Source organism: Maniola hyperantus, unplaced genomic scaffold (assembly GCF_902806685.2).
Source record: "Maniola hyperantus unplaced genomic scaffold, iAphHyp1.2, whole genome shotgun sequence".
Taxonomy (NCBI): Eukaryota; Metazoa; Arthropoda; class Insecta; order Lepidoptera; family Nymphalidae; genus Maniola; species Maniola hyperantus.
In genome coordinates this window covers 20,633-41,008 of record NW_027188978.1, presented here as the reverse complement: position 1 = coordinate 41,008, position 20,376 = coordinate 20,633, and the positions used below count along the sequence as shown (strand labels likewise).

Sequence of the window (20,376 nt, the reverse complement as noted above, 5' to 3'; positions counted from 1 at the left end):
AGATAAATTTTAAACTAATACCTAAGTGAACATTTAAATTAGAGACTAGTGAAACTAAGGGTTTTTAGACATAATACCAATAATTTGTGATTTTAACGGTGTCCAGATATAAGTTAAGTTAATTTAAATATGGCAAAATTCGAGTTAAAGGTAGCATTACAATTACTGCCAGTCATCGATGACTCTGAAAAGTCTGTGAAGCAATTAATTGACAATATTATAATATACTATGATTCTTTGCTTGCGCATCCCGATTGTAAAAATAATCTTATTCAATTCATATTAAAAAGTAGACTGTCACAAAATGCTAAATTACAATTACAGTCAAACTACACAGCCATCGATGATTTGGTTAGCGATATGCGGCGTGTGTTACTGCCACAAAAATTGCCTATAGCTATTCAAAATAAGATACAACAGCTAAAACAAAATAATAAATCTATAGAAGATTACGCGAAAGAAATGTCTGAACTTTTTGTTGACCTGACAATATCGTAGGCAAAAGGTGATTCAAATACATATGCGGTACTTAAGCCGTTAAATGAAAAATTCGTCACAAAAAAATTTGCCGACGGGTTACGAAATAGAACACTTAGCACAGTAATTACAGCCCGGAACTACGACTCGCTAAAGGATGCGATTCAGGGTGCCCTTGATGAAGAAATCTCGAACCCTTCCCCTTTAACAGGTGATTTATTAACCATGAAGCATCGACCATACTATCGGTCTAGGAATTTTAATAATCACACAGGTAGATGGAATACAGGTAAGTATACAGGTTCAAGGCCATTATATTATGTACCAGGCACAGGACGAGCATCAGTGCATCAGGCTCCAGCACACTATTATTCTTCTTCGAGAGGAAAACAGAACGGCGCTCGTGGGATAACACGAGGTCGCGGAGGTAAGTTTAGTAATAATACCTATTATGGAAATCGAGAGAGTAGAATTAATCGAGCTGTAAATGTTTTGACCCAATCGGAACCAAAAACATCTTCCGAAAACCAAAATCAGTTTTTTCGAGACTAAAAATGTTATATTAACCTTAAACAATAATATAAAGTACGTAGAATTATATTTGAACAATAGAAGATGTTACTGGTTATTAGATACGGGAGCCAGCATATCAGCGGTAAATAATGAAACAATAACATGTAATAATACACCTCTGTGCGAAAGCCGTATTCTAATCAACGGCGTGGGAGGTCAGATTCAAGCGAAAGGCTCTGTTTATTTGACACTATCTGATCCAAGCGGTATACAATTACCGCATGAGTTCTATGTATTCGATTCTTTACCGTGTACGGCTAATGGAATTTTAGGTTTAGATTTTCTTTCTTTATACGGAGCTCATATTGATTTAGAAAAATGCATTTTAACATTGAACTATAATGGAATAAAACATGTATTACCATTGTTAAATAATATTAAAGTTGAGAAACCCAACTTTTTGACTATACCTGCTAGGTCTGAATCTACTCACTACATTAGTACTAGTATGACTGAAGAATGCGTAGTCTGCGCATCCGAATTAAAAGACGGAATTTTTATAGCGAACATGCTAGTAACACCTAAGGACGGGAATATACCAATACGAGTTTTGAATACTACCGAAACCGATTTTTATTTACAGGATATAAAGCCTATTGTACACAAGGCCAGTGATTATGATATTTGTTTGTTTGAAAATCCCTGTAGAGACTCAGATAGAGTGAAACATTTATTTAAATTATTAAATTTAAAGCACTTAAATTTAGAAGAACAAGCTAGCATTGAAAATATATGTGCAAAATATAACGACATATTTTACCTTGAAGGTGACCAATTTACCACTACTAAGCTTTATAAGCACTCTATTTCTTTAAAACCCAATACGACACCGGTGTATTCCAAGCCTTATAGACTTCCGCATTCACAAAAGAATGAAATGGATAAACAAATCGATAAGATGCTTAAACAAGGCATAATAGAACCATGTAACAGTGAATGGTCTAGTCCTGTTCTATTAGTTCCGAAAAAATCGAACTCTAATACGGAGAAAAAATGGAGATTAGTTATTGACTATAGAAAATTAAATAATTGTATTATTGATGACAAATTTCCCCTACCGAATATAACAGACATATTAGACTCATTATCAGGTTGTATATACTTTACCCACTTAGATTTATATCAAGGTTTTTATAATGTTGAGCTGGATCCAGCTAGTAGAAAATACACAGCTTTTAGTTCAGGCCAATATCAAATGACCAGAATGCCTATGGGCCTTAAAACAAGCCCAAGTTCGTTTTCACGAATGATGAATATGGCAATGGCCGGTTTGTCCTATGAAAAATGTCTCTGTTACCTCGATGATTTAATTATTTTTGGACGAAATTTGTCAGAACTTAAAATTAAATCCAGCAAAATGTGATTTTCTCAAAAAGGAATTATTTTATTTGGGACACGTAGTGTCAGGCGATGGCATCGTACCCGACCCTCAAAAAATTAATGTCATAAAAAACTACCCCATCCCAAAAAATGCTGACGAGGTGAGACGATTCGTCGCATTAGCTAGTTATTATAGAAAGTTTATACCTAATTTTGCCGAAAAGGCTTACAACTTAAATCTTTTATGCAGAAAAAAGGTTCAATTTATATGGGATAGTAATTGCCAAAAATCTTTCGATATTTTAAAGGAATGTATGATAACACCACCAGTTCTACAGTACCCTAATTTTTCGAAAAGCAATCAGTTCATTGTTCACACAGACGCATCAGGTTACGCGATAGGTGCAATTTTATCAAATTCGGATGGACGTCCAGTTGCTTACGCAAGTAGAAGTCTTAACAAAGCTGAACAGAATTACCCGACTATTGAAAAAGAGCTTTTAGCTGTGGTCTGGGCAGTAAAATATTTTAGACCTTACTTGTACGGTCGTACTTTTAAAATTCTTACCGACCACAAACCTTTAATTTATTTATTTAGCATGAAGGACCCTTCGAGTAGGTTGCTTAAATTTAGATTGACTTTGGAAGAGTATGATTATTTGATAGAGTATGTGAAAGGTAAAGACAATGTGGCTGCAGACGCATTATCTCGAGTGATTATGAGTTCTAAAGATTTGAAAGAGATGAGTGATAGTGTATGTGTGATGACGCGTGCACAAAGAAAACGGTTAGATACAAGTGCTTCTTCGGATGATATGATCTCTACCGACGACAGGTCTGATCAGCCAATAGTCGTAGACACTCATATTAAACCAAAGAATGCAGTTGAATTAAGGTTCATAGACGGGAAAATTTTAAAGAAAATACGTCAAGAAAATAAAATTAATTGTGAAAATAATATTTTTTCATATGATAGTAGTCAAATGACGATATATATAAACCCTGCTTCTCAATCGCAATTGACGCGAGCCGCATTTGTGAGAGAGCTAGGTGAATTTTGTGAACGAATAAATATAAAAGAAGTATATTTTATAAAAAATAATAACAATAATATATTTGTTAAGAAGTTAGTAGAGGAGATAAAAAATACAACTGAATGGAAAGGACCTCGTTTATGTATTTTAGAGGACGTTAATAGAGTAGATAATATAGATGACAGAAAAGTTATATTAAACGACTTTCATCTTTTGCCCACAAGTGGCCACGCGGGCTTCAGACGAATGTTAAATAACATAAAGAAATATTATTTCTGGCCAGGACTGGAAAAAGACATAATTAATTTTGTGAAAAAATGTCCTAAGTGCCAAAAACAAAAATATACCACTACGGTGAAAGAACCTATGGTAATTACTTCAACAGCTCATTCAGCTTTTGAAAAAATATTTTTAGATATAGTTGGACCCTTAGATAGAGATTATAATAATTATACGTATATTCTTACGCTACAATGCGAATTAACAAAATACGTATGCGCATTTCCACTCATTACAAAAACAGCCACAGAAGTAGCGCGTGTGTTTGTAAATAATTTTATCCTTGTTCATGGAACACCAGCGATTGTGGGAACAGATCGAGGATCTGAATTTTTATCGGAAACTTTTAAAGAAGTTTGTAAATTGCTCAGTATTTCTCAATTAAATTCAACGGCATACCACCATGAAAGTATAGGCGCTTTAGAGAACTCGCATAAGAGCTTAGGAAGTTTTCTAAGAATACAGACAGAAGGTAGACCAGATTTGTGGAGTACATGGCTTCCTTTTTGGTGTTTTGCATATAACACAACTGTACATTCATCAACAAAATTTACACCTTTTGAATTAGTGTATGGGAAAAAATGTATCCTACCAAGCAATCTTTCAACGAAGATAGAACCTCTATACAATCATGATAACTATCCTCAAGAGTTGAGATATCGCTTGCAAGTTTCACAAACAGAAGCGCGTAATAATTTAATAAATAGTAAATTTAGACAAAAAACTAGATACGATAAATATGTTAATCCTATAAAATATAAGCCTAACGATTTAATTTTAATTAAAAATGAAACAGGCAATAAACTGTCAGATTTATATTTAGGACCATATAAGGTAATTGAAGACTTGTCACCTAATGTAAAAATAGAATATACTAATGGAAAAATAGATATTATTCATAAGAACAGAACAAAACTATATTTTACTGATTAACTGTAATATGAATAAGAAAAAAAATGAGAATATTGTAATTAGATGTAAGAAGTATATTGTTCTACTACGATTTCATTATTTGTACTTTTTATAATTTGTATTGTACCTACTTTGTGTTTAGCTATTAAGAAAAAATTATGTAATAAAAATTATTAATAATTTTTTTACCACCCCATGGGAGGTGTACAGTGTGACCTAAGTAATATCTATATAATAGCCCATAAGTACACATACATATTGTATCTGAATGCATTCATTTAATAAATCAGTCCAAAACCAACGCTCGGGTCGTACGCTCATTTCCAACACCTTGTCCCAACCTTAGAAGGGTACTGTGGTGCGGCAGGTCTGCAGATCATGACGCCCGACGGCTCGATGGCGACGGCGCGGCCGTGGCGCCGGCGGGCGCGCAGGCCGCCTACGCCATACAGTCGCACCGCGCGCTCGACCAGGTGAGCCCCACACCGCACCGCACACCGCACACGAGGGTACTGTGGTGCGGCAGGTCTGCAGATCATGACGCCCGACGGCTCGATGGCGACGGCGCGGCCGTGGCGCCGGCGGGCGCGCAGGCCGCCTACGCCATACAGTCGCACCGCGCGCTCGACCAGGTGAGCCCCACACCGCACCGCACACCGCACACGAGGGTACTGTGGTGCGGCAGGTCTGCAGATCATGACGCCCGACGGCTCGATGGCGACGGCGCGGCCGTGGCGCCGGCGGGCGCGCAGGCCGCCTACGCCATACAGTCGCACCGCGCGCTCGACCAGGTGAGCCCCACACCGCACCGCACACCGCACACGAGGGTACTGTGGTGCGGCAGGTCTGCAGATCATGACGCCCGACGGCTCGATGGCGACGGCGCGGCCGTGGCGCCGGCGGGCGCGCAGGCCGCCTACGCCATACAGTCGCACCGCGCGCTCGACCAGGTGAGCCCCACACCGCACACCGCACACGAGGGTACTGTGGTGCGGCAGGTCTGCAGATCATGACGCCCGACGGCTCGATGGCGACGGCGCGGCCGTGGCGCCGGCGGGCGCGCAGGCCGCTTACGCCATACAGTCGCACCGCGCGCTCGACCAGGTGAGCCCCACACCGCACCGCACACCGCACACCGCACACGAGGGTACTGTGGTGCGGCAGGTCTGCAGATCATGACGCCCGACGGCTCGATGGCGACGGCGCGGCCGTGGCGCCGGCGGGCGCGCAGGCCGCCTACGCCATACAGTCGCACCGCGCGCTCGACCAGGTGAGCCCCACACCGCACCGCACACCGCACACCGCACACGAGGGTACTGTGGTGCGGCAGGTCTGCAGATCATGACGCCCGACGGCTCGATGGCGACGGCGCGGCCGTGGCGCCGGCGGGCGCGCAGGCCGCCTACGCCATACAGTCGCACCGCGCGCTCGACCAGGTGAGCCCCACACCGCACCGCACACCGCACACCGCACACGAGGGTACTGTGGTGCGGCAGGTCTGCAGATCATGACGCCCGACGGCTCGATGGCGACGGCGCGGCCGTGGCGCCGGCGGGCGCGCAGGCCGCCTACGCCATACAGTCGCACCGCGCGCTCGACCAGGTGAGCCCCACACCGCACACCGCACGCGAGGGTACTGTGGTGCGGCAGGTCTGCAGATCATGACGCCCGACGGCTCGATGGCGACGGCGCGGCCGTGGCGCCGGCGGGCGCGCAGGCCGCCTACGCCATACAGTCGCACCGCGCGCTCGACCAGGTGAGCCCCACACCGCACCGCACACCGCACACCGCACACGAGGGTACTGTGGTGCGGCAGGTCTGCAGATCATGACGCCCGACGGCTCGATGGCGACGGCGCGGCCGTGGCGCCGGCGGGCGCGCAGGCCGCCTACGCCATACAGTCGCACCGCGCGCTCGACCAGGTGAGCCCCACACCGCACCGCACACCGCACACCGCACACGAGGGTACTGTGGTGCGGCAGGTCTGCAGATCATGACGCCCGACGGCTCGATGGCGACGGCGCGGCCGTGGCGCCGGCGGGCGCGCAGGCCGCCTACGCCATACAGTCGCACCGCGCGCTCGACCAGGTGAGCCCCACACCGCACCGCACACCGCACACCGCACACGAGGGTACTGTGGTGCGGCAGGTCTGCAGATCATGACGCCCGACGGCTCGATGGCGACGGCGCGGCCGTGGCGCCGGCGGGCGCGCAGGCCGCCTACGCCATACAGTCGCACCGCGCGCTCGACCAGGTGAGCCCCACACCGCACCGCACACCGCACACCGCACACGAGGGTACTGTGGTGCGGCAGGTCTGCAGATCATGACGCCCGACGGCCCGATGGCGACGGCGCGGCCGTGGCGCCGGCGGGCGCGCAGGCCGCCTACGCCATACAGTCGCACCGCGCGCTCGACCAGGTGAGCCCCACACCGCACCGCACACCGCACACGAGGGTACTGTGGTGCGGCAGGTCTGCAGATCATGACGCCCGACGGCTCGATGGCGACGGCGCGGCCGTGGCGCCGGCGGGCGCGCAGGCCGCCTACGCCATACAGTCGCACCGCGCGCTCGACCAGGTGAGCCCCACACCGCACCGCACACCGCACACCGCACACGAGGGTACTGTGGTGCGGCAGGTCTGCAGATCATGACGCCCGACGGCTCGATGGCGACGGCGCGGCCGTGGCGCCGGCGGGCGCGCAGGCCGCCTACGCCATACAGTCGCACCGCGCGCTCGACCAGGTGAGCCCCACACCGCACCGCACACCGCACACGAGGGTACTGTGGTGCGGCAGGTCTGCAGATCATGACGCCCGACGGCTCGATGGCGACGGCGCGGCCGTGGCGCCGGCGGGCGCGCAGGCCGCCTACGCCATACAGTCGCACCGCGCGCTCGACCAGGTGAGCCCCACACCGCACCGCACACCGCACACCGCACACGAGGGTACTGTGGTGCGGCAGGTCTGCAGATCATGACGCCCGACGGCTCGATGGCGACGGCGCGGCCGTGGCGCCGGCGGGCGCGCAGGCCGCCTACGCCATACAGTCGCACCGCGCGCTCGACCAGGTGAGCCCCACACCGCACCCCACACCGCACACCGCACACGAGGGTACTGTGGTGCGGCAGGTCTGCAGATCATGACGCCCGACGGCTCGATGGCGACGGCGCGGCCGTGGCGCCGGCGGGCGCGCAGGCCGCCTACGCCATACAGTCGCACCGCGCGCTCGACCAGGTGAGCCCCACACCGCACCGCACACCGCACACGAGGGTACTGTGGTGCGGCAGGTCTGCAGATCATGACGCCCGACGGCTCGATGGCGACGGCGCGGCCGTGGCGCCGGCGGGCGCGCAGGCCGCCTACGCCATACAGTCGCACCGCGCGCTCGACCAGGTGAGCCCCACACCGCACCGCACACCGCACACCGCACACGAGGGTACTGTGGTGCGGCAGGTCTGCAGATCATGACGCCCGACGGCTCGATGGCGACGGCGCGGCCGTGGCGCCGGCGGGCGCGCAGGCCGCCTACGCCATACAGTCGCACCGCGCGCTCGACCAGGTGAGCCCCACACCGCACCGCACACCGCACACGAGGGTACTGTGGTGCGGCAGGTCTGCAGATCATGACGCCCGACGGCTCGATGGCGACGGCGCGGCCGTGGCGCCGGCGGGCGCGCAGGCCGCCTACGCCATACAGTCGCACCGCGCGCTCGACCAGGTGAGCCCCACACCGCACCGCACACCGCACACCGCACACGAGGGTACTGTGGTGCGGCAGGTCTGCAGATCAAGACGCCCGACGGCTCGATGGCGACGGCGCGGCCGTGGCGCCGGCGGGCGCGCAGGCCGCCTACGCCATACAGTCGCACCGCGCGCTCGACCAGGTGAGCCCCACACCGCACACCGCACACGAGGGTACTGTGGTGCGGCAGGTCTGCAGATCATGACGCCCGACGGCTCGATGGCGACGGCGCGGCCGTGGCGCCGGCGGGCGCGCAGGCCGCCTACGCCATACAGTCGCACCGCGCGCTCGACCAGGTGAGCCCCACACCGCACCGCACACCGCACACCGCACACGAGGGTACTGTGGTGCGGCAGGTCTGCAGATCATGACGCCCGACGGCTCGATGGCGACGGCGCGGCCGTGGCGCCGGCGGGCGCGCAGGCCGCCTACGCCATACAGTCGCACCGCGCGCTCGACCAGGTGAGCCCCACACCGCACCGCACACCGCACACCGCACACGAGGGTACTGTGGTGCGGCAGGTCTGCAGATCATGACGCCCGACGGCTCGATGGCGACGGCGCGGCCGTGGCGCCGGCGGGCGCGCAGGCCGCCTACGCCATACAGTCGCACCGCGCGCTCGACCAGGTGAGCCCCACACCGCACACCGCACGCGAGGGTACTGTGGTGCGGCAGGTCTGCAGATCATGACGCCCGACGGCTCGATGGCGACGGCGCGGCCGTGGCGCCGGCGGGCGCGCAGGCCGCTTACGCCATACAGTCGCACCGCGCGCTCGACCAGGTGAGCCCCACACCGCACCGCACACCGCACACCGCACACGAGGGTACTGTGGTGCGGCAGGTCTGCAGATCATGACGCCCGACGACGGCTCGATGGCGACGGCGCGGCCGTGGCGCCGGCGGGCGCGCAGGCCGCCTACGCCATACAGTCGCACCGCGCGCTCGACCAGGTGAGCCCCACACCGCACCGCACACCGCACACCGCACACGAGGGTACTGTGGTGCGGCAGGTCTGCAGATCATGACGCCCGACGGCTCGATGGCGACGGCGCGGCCGTGGCGCCGGCGGGCGCGCAGGCCGCCTACGCCATACAGTCGCACCGCGCGCTCGACCAGGTGAGCCCCACACCGCACCGCACACCGCACACGAGGGTACTGTGGTGCGGCAGGTCTGCAGATCATGACGCCCGACGGCTCGATGGCGACGGCGCGGCCGTGGCGCCGGCGGGCGCGCAGGCCGCCTACGCCATACAGTCGCACCGCGCGCTCGACCAGGTGAGCCCCACACCGCACCGCACACCGCACACCGCACACGAGGGTACTGTGGTGCGGCAGGTCTGCAGATCAAGACGCCCGACGGCTCGATGGCGACGGCGCGGCCGTGGCGCCGGCGGGCGCGCAGGCCGCCTACGCCATACAGTCGCACCGCGCGCTCGACCAGGTGAGCCCCACACCGCACCGCACACCGCACACCGCACACGAGGGTACTGTGGTGCGGCAGGTCTGCAGATCAAGACGCCCGACGGCTCGATGGCGACGGCGCGGCCGTGGCGCCGGCGGGCGCGCAGGCCGCCTACGCCATACAGTCGCACCGCGCGCTCGACCAGGTGAGCCCCACACCGCACACCGCACACGAGGGTACTGTGGTGCGGCAGGTCTGCAGATCATGACGCCCGACGGCTCGATGGCGACGGCGCGGCCGTGGCGCCGGCGGGCGCGCAGGCCGCCTACGCCATACAGTCGCACCGCGCGCTCGACCAGGTGAGCCCCACACCGCACCGCACACCGCACACCGCACACGAGGGTACTGTGGTGCGGCAGGTCTGCAGATCATGACGCCCGACGGCTCGATGGCGACGGCGCGGCCGTGGCGCCGGCGGGCGCGCAGGCCGCCTACGCCATACAGTCGCACCGCGCGCTCGACCAGGTGAGCCCCACACCGCACACCGCACGCGAGGGTACTGTGGTGCGGCAGGTCTGCAGATCATGACGCCCGACGGCTCGATGGCGACGGCGCGGCCGTGGCGCCGGCGGGCGCGCAGGCCGCTTACGCCATACAGTCGCACCGCGCGCTCGACCAGGTGAGCCCCACACCGCACCGCACACCGCACACCGCACACGAGGGTACTGTGGTGCGGCAGGTCTGCAGATCATGACGCCCGACGACGGCTCGATGGCGACGGCGCGGCCGTGGCGCCGGCGGGCGCGCAGGCCGCCTACGCCATACAGTCGCACCGCGCGCTCGACCAGGTGAGCCCCACACCGCACCGCACACCGCACACCGCACACGAGGGTACTGTGGTGCGGCAGGTCTGCAGATCATGACGCCCGACGGCTCGATGGCGACGGCGCGGCCGTGGCGCCGGCGGGCGCGCAGGCCGCCTACGCCATACAGTCGCACCGCGCGCTCGACCAGGTGAGCCCCACACCGCACCGCACACCGCACACGAGGGTACTGTGGTGCGGCAGGTCTGCAGATCATGACGCCCGACGGCTCGATGGCGACGGCGCGGCCGTGGCGCCGGCGGGCGCGCAGGCCGCCTACGCCATACAGTCGCACCGCGCGCTCGACCAGGTGAGCCCCACACCGCACCGCACACCGCACACCGCACACGAGGGTACTGTGGTGCGGCAGGTCTGCAGATCATGACGCCCGACGGCTCGATGGCGACGGCGCGGCCGTGGCGCCGGCGGGCGCGCAGGCCGCCTACGCCATACAGTCGCACCGCGCGCTCGACCAGGTGAGCCCCACACCGCACCGCACATCGCACACCGCACACGAGGGTACTGTGGTGCGGCAGGTCTGCAGATCATGACGCCCGACGGCTCGATGGCGACGGCGCGGCCGTGGCGCCGGCGGGCGCGCAGGCCGCCTACGCCATACAGTCGCACCGCGCGCTCGACCAGGTGAGCCCCACACCGCACCGCACACCGCACACCGCACACGAGGGTACTGTGGTGCGGCAGGTCTGCAGATCATGACGCCCGACGGCCCGATGGCGACGGCGCGGCCGTGGCGCCGGCGGGCGCGCAGGCCGCCTACGCCATACAGTCGCACCGCGCGCTCGACCAGGTGAGCCCCACACCGCACACGAGGGTACTGTGGTGCGGCAGGTCTGCAGATCATGACGCCCGACGGCTCGATGGCGACGGCGCGGCCGTGGCGCCGGCGGGCGCGCAGGCCGCCTACGCCATACAGTCGCACCGCGCGCTCGACCAGGTGAGCCCCACACCGCACACGAGGGTACTGTGGTGCGGCAGGTCTGCAGATCATGACGCCCGACGGCTCGATGGCGACGGCGCGGCCGTGGCGCCGGCGGGCGCGCAGGCCGCCTACGCCATACAGTCGCACCGCGCGCTCGACCAGGTGAGCCCCACACCGCACACGAGGGTACTGTGGTGCGGCAGGTCTGCAGATCATGACGCCCGACGGCTCGATGGCGACGGCGCGGCCGTGGCGCCGGCGGGCGCGCAGGCCGCCTACGCCATACAGTCGCACCGCGCGCTCGACCAGGTGAGCCCCACACCGCACCGCACACCGCACACCGCACACGAGGGTACTGTGGTGCGGCAGGTCTGCAGATCATGACGCCCGACGGCTCGATGGCGACGGCGCGGCCGTGGCGCCGGCGGGCGCGCAGGCCGCAGGCTCATGGTGGGCTCATGTTGAATAAAACCCGTAGTTGGCAGAAGACATTTATTTAAGAAAGAAAGAAAGAGCAACTCCATCATGGTGTTCTTATCGTTCACTCCTATCCATCGTGGGATTTTAAATCCAGTAAGTGCTGTAAGCTCATTGCGGTAATTAATCCAATCTTTAAGTAGATTAGGTGGTAGTTCTTCGTCCCAGCCTATCCCTGCCAGCCATAACCTTTGGATCATAATTTTTGCTTTGACGATTGCTGGTGCTATCCAACCCATAGGATCGAATAGTTTAGCGATATCCGAAACGACCTTTCTTTTTGTTACGGGTTTGTTGACTGCTGGCAGCTGAACAGAGTACTTGAAGTCATCGGTACGACGGTTCCAGGTAAGTCCCAGTATCTTGATTGTTTCATCAGTCTTTAACGTCAGGTCATTTTTTGTTGACTTGTTCCCTTGGTTAATTTCATCTGAAAGCTCATCATTATTACTAGACCACTTTTGAAGTTCAAATCCTCCTTTGTTCAGTATTTTGCTTATCTCAACAAATAGTTGCTTGCCTTCGGCCACTGACTGGCACCCGGTAAGGAGGTCATCCATGTAAAAGTCCTTTAAGATTTTTTCAGTGGCCATCGGAAAGTCCTTTCCTTCATCGTAGGCGGTCTGATGCAGCGACCTGACCGCCAAATAAGGAGCCGATGCCGTTCCGAACGTTACACGTGTTAGACGCAGATGTTGAAGGTCTTCGTCAGTTCGTGTCCGCCACACCAGCCGTTGAAAATCGATAGCCTCGTCTGCCACCCTGATCTGGCGGTACATTTTAACAATGTCGGCCACCATGCATATGGGATGTATTCTCCACTTCATGATGATATGACGAAGCTCAGCCTGCAGAGTAGGACCTACCATAAGATCATTGTTATGGGATGCTCCATTGTTATCCCGACAAGATGCGTCAAACACTACCCTCACCTTGCTTGTGGTTTTATCGGCTCTAATTACGGCGTGATGAGGTAAGTAAACACTGCCAGGTTTATCAATCTGTTCTGGATGTATCACCTCCATGTGACCAAGGGTTAAATACTCGGAAATTACATCAGAATATTGCGTTTTTAAATTGGGTGATTTAAGTAAACGTTTCTCTAGCATAAGAAACCTCGTGATTGCTATCTCTCGTGAATTGCCGTACTTGCAGCTTGGATCCTCTTCTTTAAAAGGTAACTGCACAATGTATCGACCTTCAGAGTCTCTGGTAGTTGTTTCTTGAAAAAAATCTTCACATCGTTGTTCCTCGACCGTGCGATGGTTTTTACTAAGAGTAAAGTTGTCAGATTCAAGTTCCCAAAATTTCTTGAGATTAAACTCTTCATCATTATTTTGAGCATGCATAGCAATGATAGTTGTATAGCAATTTAATGTATCCCTTGTTTCACTTTCCTCACTTACCTGTCCAGACAAAATCCAGCCGAGTTTCGTATTTTGCGCGATTGGTGTCCCTGGAGGTCCTCGAATCAACCCCTCCACTAAAATATGACAGTAGACGTCGGCGCCAAGCAAAGTGTCAATTTTGCTCGGTATGTTAAAGTTGGGATCAGCAAGCTTCATTTTCGGCAAGTTTGGCCACAAGTGAGCTACAAATTTCCTATCAGGTATGAATGAAGTTTGCTTGTTGAGAACATGTGCCTTAACACGAATGGTAAATGTTGGATCCTGGAGAGATTGCAACTTTAGATAAACCACGTATTTAGAATCAAGTGATGCGTTGCCCACTCCAGTTATGACACTGTTGGCTTTGACTTTCTTTAGGTCCAAAAGCCTGACTGCAGACTCCGTTATAAACGAAGCTTGTGATCCTTGGTCAACTAAGGCCCTCAGTGTCATAGTAGACCCAGTGTTTGTTTCAGCTTTCAATAAGGCTGTTGCTAACAAAACCTGACTTTTTGTATTAGAACAGCAAGTGGTAATATTTTCTATTGTTGTCTCACCTTGTTCTGTTGTGCTGTTCGTACCAATGTCGTTACTATCCACTGATTGATTGTTAACGCCTGGATTCTGAGTTGACAGGTTAGAACCGTGAATCTGTGAGTGATGTTTTCCCTTGCAGTATCTGCACCGAGTGGGTAGCCGGCATGAGGATACTAAATGATTTTTCCCTAAGCAGTTAAAACATAAACGGGTACTTTGAACAAAATTACGACGTGTTGTTAGATCTGTTTTGGAAAAGTCATTACAATTCCCTAACTTATGATCGGTGCCAGAACAATAAATACAAGAAATCGACTGGTTGTTATCAAAACTGGTAGATACATGATGTGACTGAGAACCCTTTACTACTTTAGTGCCTAAAAATTCAAGTGATCGAAATCTATGTTCTAAAAACTCTAAAAACTGTTTTAATGTAGGCAATTCATCGGTGAAACTACAAGCCTTTGCTTCCCATTGTTTACGGGACTCAGTGTCTAGTTTTAATGATAAGATATAAATGACTATGATATCCCAGTTTTCAACATTAATGCCTATATTTACTAGAGCATTTAAACATTCGCTAGTAGTATCTAAAAGTTCCTTTATAGCTTTCGATGATTCAAAAGTAATGTTCTTTTGGCTAAAAAATCGTTTAAAAATACAGTTAGTTATGAATCTCTTATTATTATATCTACGTTCTAAATATTCCAACATGTTGTGTAGTTCTCGTTTGTAATCGCTAGATGCCGAAGCAGCTGTTCAGCTTCACCGGTTAGGTAGCTCTTAAGATAGTGAAGTTTCTGCACGTTCAGGAGCGATTCATTGTTATGTATAAGTGCTACAAAGAGATCCCGGAAGGTAGCCCACTCAGAATAGTCGCCAGAGAAATTTGGTATAGTAATTTTAGGTAGCTGCACCCCTCGTTGATTACCATCGCATGATGAATCTGAACACGATTTCTTAACGTCTGATGTGGTTCTGAATTTTGAGAGACGTTCTTTTAGTTCTGTTTTGTAATCCATATACACTTCTTCTGTTAGGCTGTAAATATCTTTCAAGAAGTATTCAGAGGTTTGGACCACCTTTCCATCAAATTCCGACGTAATTTTCTGATTAGTATCATAAAAAGTTGACCACTCTTTTTCTAAACTTTCCAATCTTGTTTCTATATAACCTTCCGTCACTCTCTCTTTCGGAGATTTTTTAAAGTTCGAATATCCTTTGTTAATTTTTTTGTTTATATTTTCCTGTATTCTTACTAGCGAATCCATTTTCTGTGTGCGCCAAGGCTATTCCAAATTACGGTATAGGTAAATGTGATAGTTTCTAAGTTGGGTTTAAACAAATTATTTTCGAGGTAAAATTCTTCAAAATTTCAGTCAAAAGTCCAGTCTATGTTTCAATTTCTAAGTTATTCGAAAATTCGGCTACGTTCAAGACTCTTCAAAATGTTAAAGTTCAGCCCCCCAATTGTGTAAGAATAACCATTTCATGGCTATCGCAATCGTCAAGAAATTCTGCCATTTGATTGGTTGATTCGCTGTTTACATTTTATCACAGCCAATCAAAGGGCAGAATTCTTGACGATTGCGATAGCCATGAAATGGTTATTCTTACACAATTGGGGGGCTGGTTGCGTTTCAATTTCTAAGTTGAAGTTCATCTATGTCCCAACATTGTTTAAATTTTTTCTATTTATGGTGAAATTTTTCTAAGTTAATGTTATTCGAAAATTCGTCTAAGTCCAAGATTCCTCAAAATATTTCTAAGTGTTTGAAATGTAAAACACTTAGCCAAATTCGGGCATGGATTCCCCGTCTCAACCACTTTTCACTTAAAATTCTACAAGTCCATGCAATTTTTAAAGTTAACTAGTTCACTATCTTAAGGTTCACTTTTGGTTAGATTTTATATTAATGTAAGAGAAACTCGTATCACATCTGCATTACATTTATTTCCCAAAATAATCAAACTACTGTTACAACATTTTATTAAGGTTTTTGACAAGAGTATATTATAATAACTACGTTTTTGGTATCTTCTATTAATCTATGGTCAGGTTTGTTGAAAAGGGACATAGACTATAAAGTATGCATTGCTACCTATATTTTAACACTCCCCTTCAATGCTTACTTTATTAAATATTTAGGTATCTTTAATAATCACATATGTACATATCGGATGGACATATACCACACATACATGAAAATTTATGTAACAAATCTTTACACAATGCTTTTGTAAACATATCAGCCACCTGATCTTGAGTTTTTACATATTTCAAACAAATTCTACCTTTATTAACAAGTTCCCTTATATAATGATACCTTATATCTATATGTTTCAGCCGTTTTACACATGTGGTGCTTGCAACTGTTATGGCAGACTGATTATCACAATACATTGTTATCTTATCAGTATGAATATCAAAGTCCTGACACAAGTTTTGCAACCAGCATGCTTCGCTTGCTGCCATGCTTAACGCTATGTATTCTGATTCTGTAGAAGAGAGACTTACTGAACTTTGTTTCTTAGAACACCATGATATTAAGCAATTTGAATACATAAAACAATAACCGGTAGTGGATTTTCTATCTTGCAAGTCTCCTCCCCAGTCAGCATCACAGTACCCTATCAATGACACATCATTACATTTATATACTAACTTATAATTTAAAGTATATTTTACATATCTCAAGACACGCCTTAAAGCACTTAAAAGGGCATCACTTGCACAATTTTGGAACCTAGAAAGTATAGAAATTGATATACATAGATCTGGCCTGGTTCCTAAGACTGCATACATTAAACTACCTATTATCTGTCTACACTGATTTTCAATAGTTTTATCACCACACTCTTTATTTTCCAATATTTTTGAATTAAAGTTTTGATCAATGGGGGTTGATATTGGTTTACAATCCTGCATGTTAAATTTTCTTAATACACTTTCTAAATAACGTTTTTGATTTAATTCGGTAATACCTGAGTCTAAATTTTGCTTAACATTAATACCTAGAAAGTCTGACACTAAACCTAAGTCTTTCATGCTAAATTCTTTACTTAACAATAACTTAAAATCCGATATTTGTTTTTCATTACTTCCAAAAATCAACAAATCATCTACATACAGAAGAACATACATTTTATCTTTGCTATCACACTTTGTATATAAGCATGAGTCACACTGTGATCTCTTAAATCCTATTTTAGTAATAATTGAATTAAATTTTTCATTCCAACTTTTAGGTGACTTTTTAAGGCCATATAAAGACTTATTTAGCTTAACAATGTTTTTATCCCCACTGAAAGCCCCATCAGGTAACTTAATAAACACTTTATCATCAATTTCCCCATATAGAAAAGCCCCTGTAACATCCATTTGATATATAGGTAATTTACACTGAGTTGCTACTGCAGTAAATAACCTGAAAGTTGACAACTTTGCCACAGGTGCGTAAATATCATTTAAATCCATTAAATCAGTTTGTTCAAAGCCTCTAGCAACAAGCCTGGCTTTATATTGGATAGTATTACCTGATTTCTTCGTTCTGAAAACCCATTTACTACTAATAGCACTAACATTTTCAGGTAAATCACAAATTTCCCAAGTATTGTTATTTTTTAATGTCTCTAATTCCCTATCAATAGCTTTTTGCCAACTACTAGCATCCTGCCTACACATAGCCTCTTTGTAAGTAGTGGGTACTTCATCTAAAGTAGAAACATTATTACACCTGAAAAAAGAGGTTTTCTTACGGATACGCTTGGGTTTATCTTGTGTAGTGAACTCAGGCTCATTTTCACTATTGCTACTTTGAGTTTCAACTTCATACTTACTGTCTTGTTCATCACACAAGTTTTCTTCACATACAGTTATACTTGGCTTTGATTCTAAGCTATCACATGTATTTTCTACATACACAGTTTCCTCATACACTTGTGAAGGTTGTTTTTCTTCAGGTAAACTATTTTTTATAAACACTACATCGCACCTAATGTCAACGGTGTTTTTGAGTGAGAAATATATTCTATAACCTTTAACATTCTCACTGTAACCCACTAATATACCTTTTTCGCCTTTTGGGTCCCACTTCTTTCTTTTTTCTTTAGGAATATGGGCGTAAACAGGTGTGCCAAAGATTTTTAAGGAATTTATATCAAACTTTTTGTTAGACCACAACTCATAAGGAGTTTTACCTTTTATAGTACTTTTACCTGTCCTATTTAAAACATATGCAGCTGTATTAACCGCCTCTGCCCACAAAAATTTAGGTAACTTCTTAGCACACAACATAGTCCTAGCAGCTTCAATTAAAGTTCTATTTTCCCGTTCTGCCTTACCATTTTGCTCAGGACTATATGGTACTGTTTGTTGGTGAATTATACCACGGTTATGGAATAGTTGAGCCACATCTTTGTTTAAAATTTCCAACCCATTGTCACTCCTAAAATATTTAACTTTATTTCCCGTTTCATTTTCAGATTTATTTAAAAAATTCTCAATACAAGCCTTCACTTCATCCTTCCCTTTCAAAAAATACACACTCCTATAGTTAGAATAGTCATCCTTGAAAACAAAAAAATACCTTGCACCTCCGAGTGATGTTTCTTCCATCGGGCCACAAGTATCAGCATGAATTAACTCACAGGTTCTAGTTGTTTTTACTACACTGTTTGGAAACGGTAGACGATGAATTTTACCTTCCAAGCAACTTTCACATGGTTCTTGCACACTACTTGCACCCTCTAAACAAATATTATTGTTTTTTAACACTTCTTTGACATAGATCATGTTTTGGTGAGCAAGTTTTTGATGCCACTCATTTAAATCAGTATTAATTTGCACAACATTTGTTTCACAGCATTTATAACGGAAATCTAAATAATAAAGGTTACTAATTCTTTTAGCAATAGCGGACACTTTATTATTTTTAAAAAATTTACACGAATTTTGGTCTGTCACCATGATGTAACCTTTAGATGTAACACATTTTACGGAAAATAAATTTGTTTTTAAATCGGGAACATACAAGACATTGTCTATGGTTGTGTCAACCCATAACTTTCCATTGAATACTTGAACTATTAAACTCCCTAACCCTAATACTTTAATAGGTGTTCCGTCTCCTAACATCACAGATTTATTTGCCATAGGAGTAAAGGAAGTGAACAATTTTCTATCTTTACACATATGATCACTCGAACCTGTATCAACCAGAAATGTACATTGGTTATAATCTTTAAAAGAATTTGAGACTACAAATGCATTACTAGAGCTAGTACCTTGTTTATTTAATCTAAATCTACACTTATTCTTCGTATGACCTGGCTTTTTACAAAAAAAGCAGCGTAGCTCAGATTTACTGTTACCGTGAGCATAATTTTGACTATTTACTGGACTGTCCGTCTTCACTTTACACTCAAATTGAGAATTATTATAATTTTTACACCGATAACACTGAAACTGTTTACCACTATTCCTTTTGGCTGTAAAAGCTGATGCAGGCATTGAACTCGAAGTCTCCTTCATTCTCTCCTCTTCCACGAGCAGTCGAGCAACCAAATTGTCATATGTTTGTTTGTCATCCGGAGCAGACTCCCATGCAGACACAAAATGTTTGTATTTCTCTGGTAATGACATAAGTACCTTGGTTATAACGAATTTTTCGGATATATCTTCTCCCATTTGTTTGAGGTTATTTTTCATTTCCTGAATTTTGGACAAAAAAACTGACATTTCCGTACCTTCTTCAAATTTGAATTGGAAGAATCGCTGTTGAACTATGTGAATATTCGTCTCACTTTTCTGTTCATACACACTTTGCAGCTTTCTCCACATTTCTGCTGCAGTACTACAGGTTATAATATGCAACATGACATCCTCCGTCATCCTTGTGACAAGTAATGATTGAGCTTTTGCATCCTTGCCTTCCCATGCAGTTTTTAGAGTTTGATCTTCGGGTTTGATACTCTTACCTTCTACGATGTCAAATAATCCTTGACCTCTCAGTAAGACTGAAGCAGGGTCTTTTCACTCAGTACATTTTAGCCACAGTACAAAATCGCACAGGGTACATTGACTCAGACTTAGCTCGACAGATGGCACTAGTAGTAAGTTTTGTTGCCAACCACGCGCAACAGGTGGCACTACTTGTAAATTTTGTGGCCGGTCAGCAGTGTGACCGTTTGTGGCAGATTTCTGCCATTTGGGCAGATTTGGCTCCTAAATTTTAACTCTGGCAGAAAAAGCTGACGATTTAACAAAGTGGTAGATTGTGGCAGATTTCAAGGAAATCCTTATTATTTTTCTAATCTATCGCCCCACTTATCTAATCTTATTATTTTTCTAATCTATCGCCACACTCACACACACACAGTTAAAGTATCAATTATTAATCTTGGCAATCTATTTTCGTCCTTATTCAA

General features: G+C 48.4%; 1 protein-coding gene across 1 annotated transcript; it reads right to left on the bottom strand.

The window, feature by feature from the left end:
* Nucleotides 1-1,561: 1,561 nt before the first annotated feature.
* On the bottom strand, nt 1,562-18,565 carry LOC138404599 (uncharacterized). Its single transcript, XM_069509164.1, has 5 exons — nt 18,537-18,565; nt 17,707-17,942; nt 16,275-16,446; nt 12,212-14,089; nt 1,562-1,571 (listed from the first exon to the last, which is right to left on the bottom strand). Exons 1-5 carry the CDS (start codon nt 18,563-18,565, stop codon nt 1,562-1,564), a joined length of 2,325 nt encoding a protein of 774 aa, XP_069365265.1.
* Nucleotides 18,566-20,376: the final 1,811 nt, after the last annotated feature.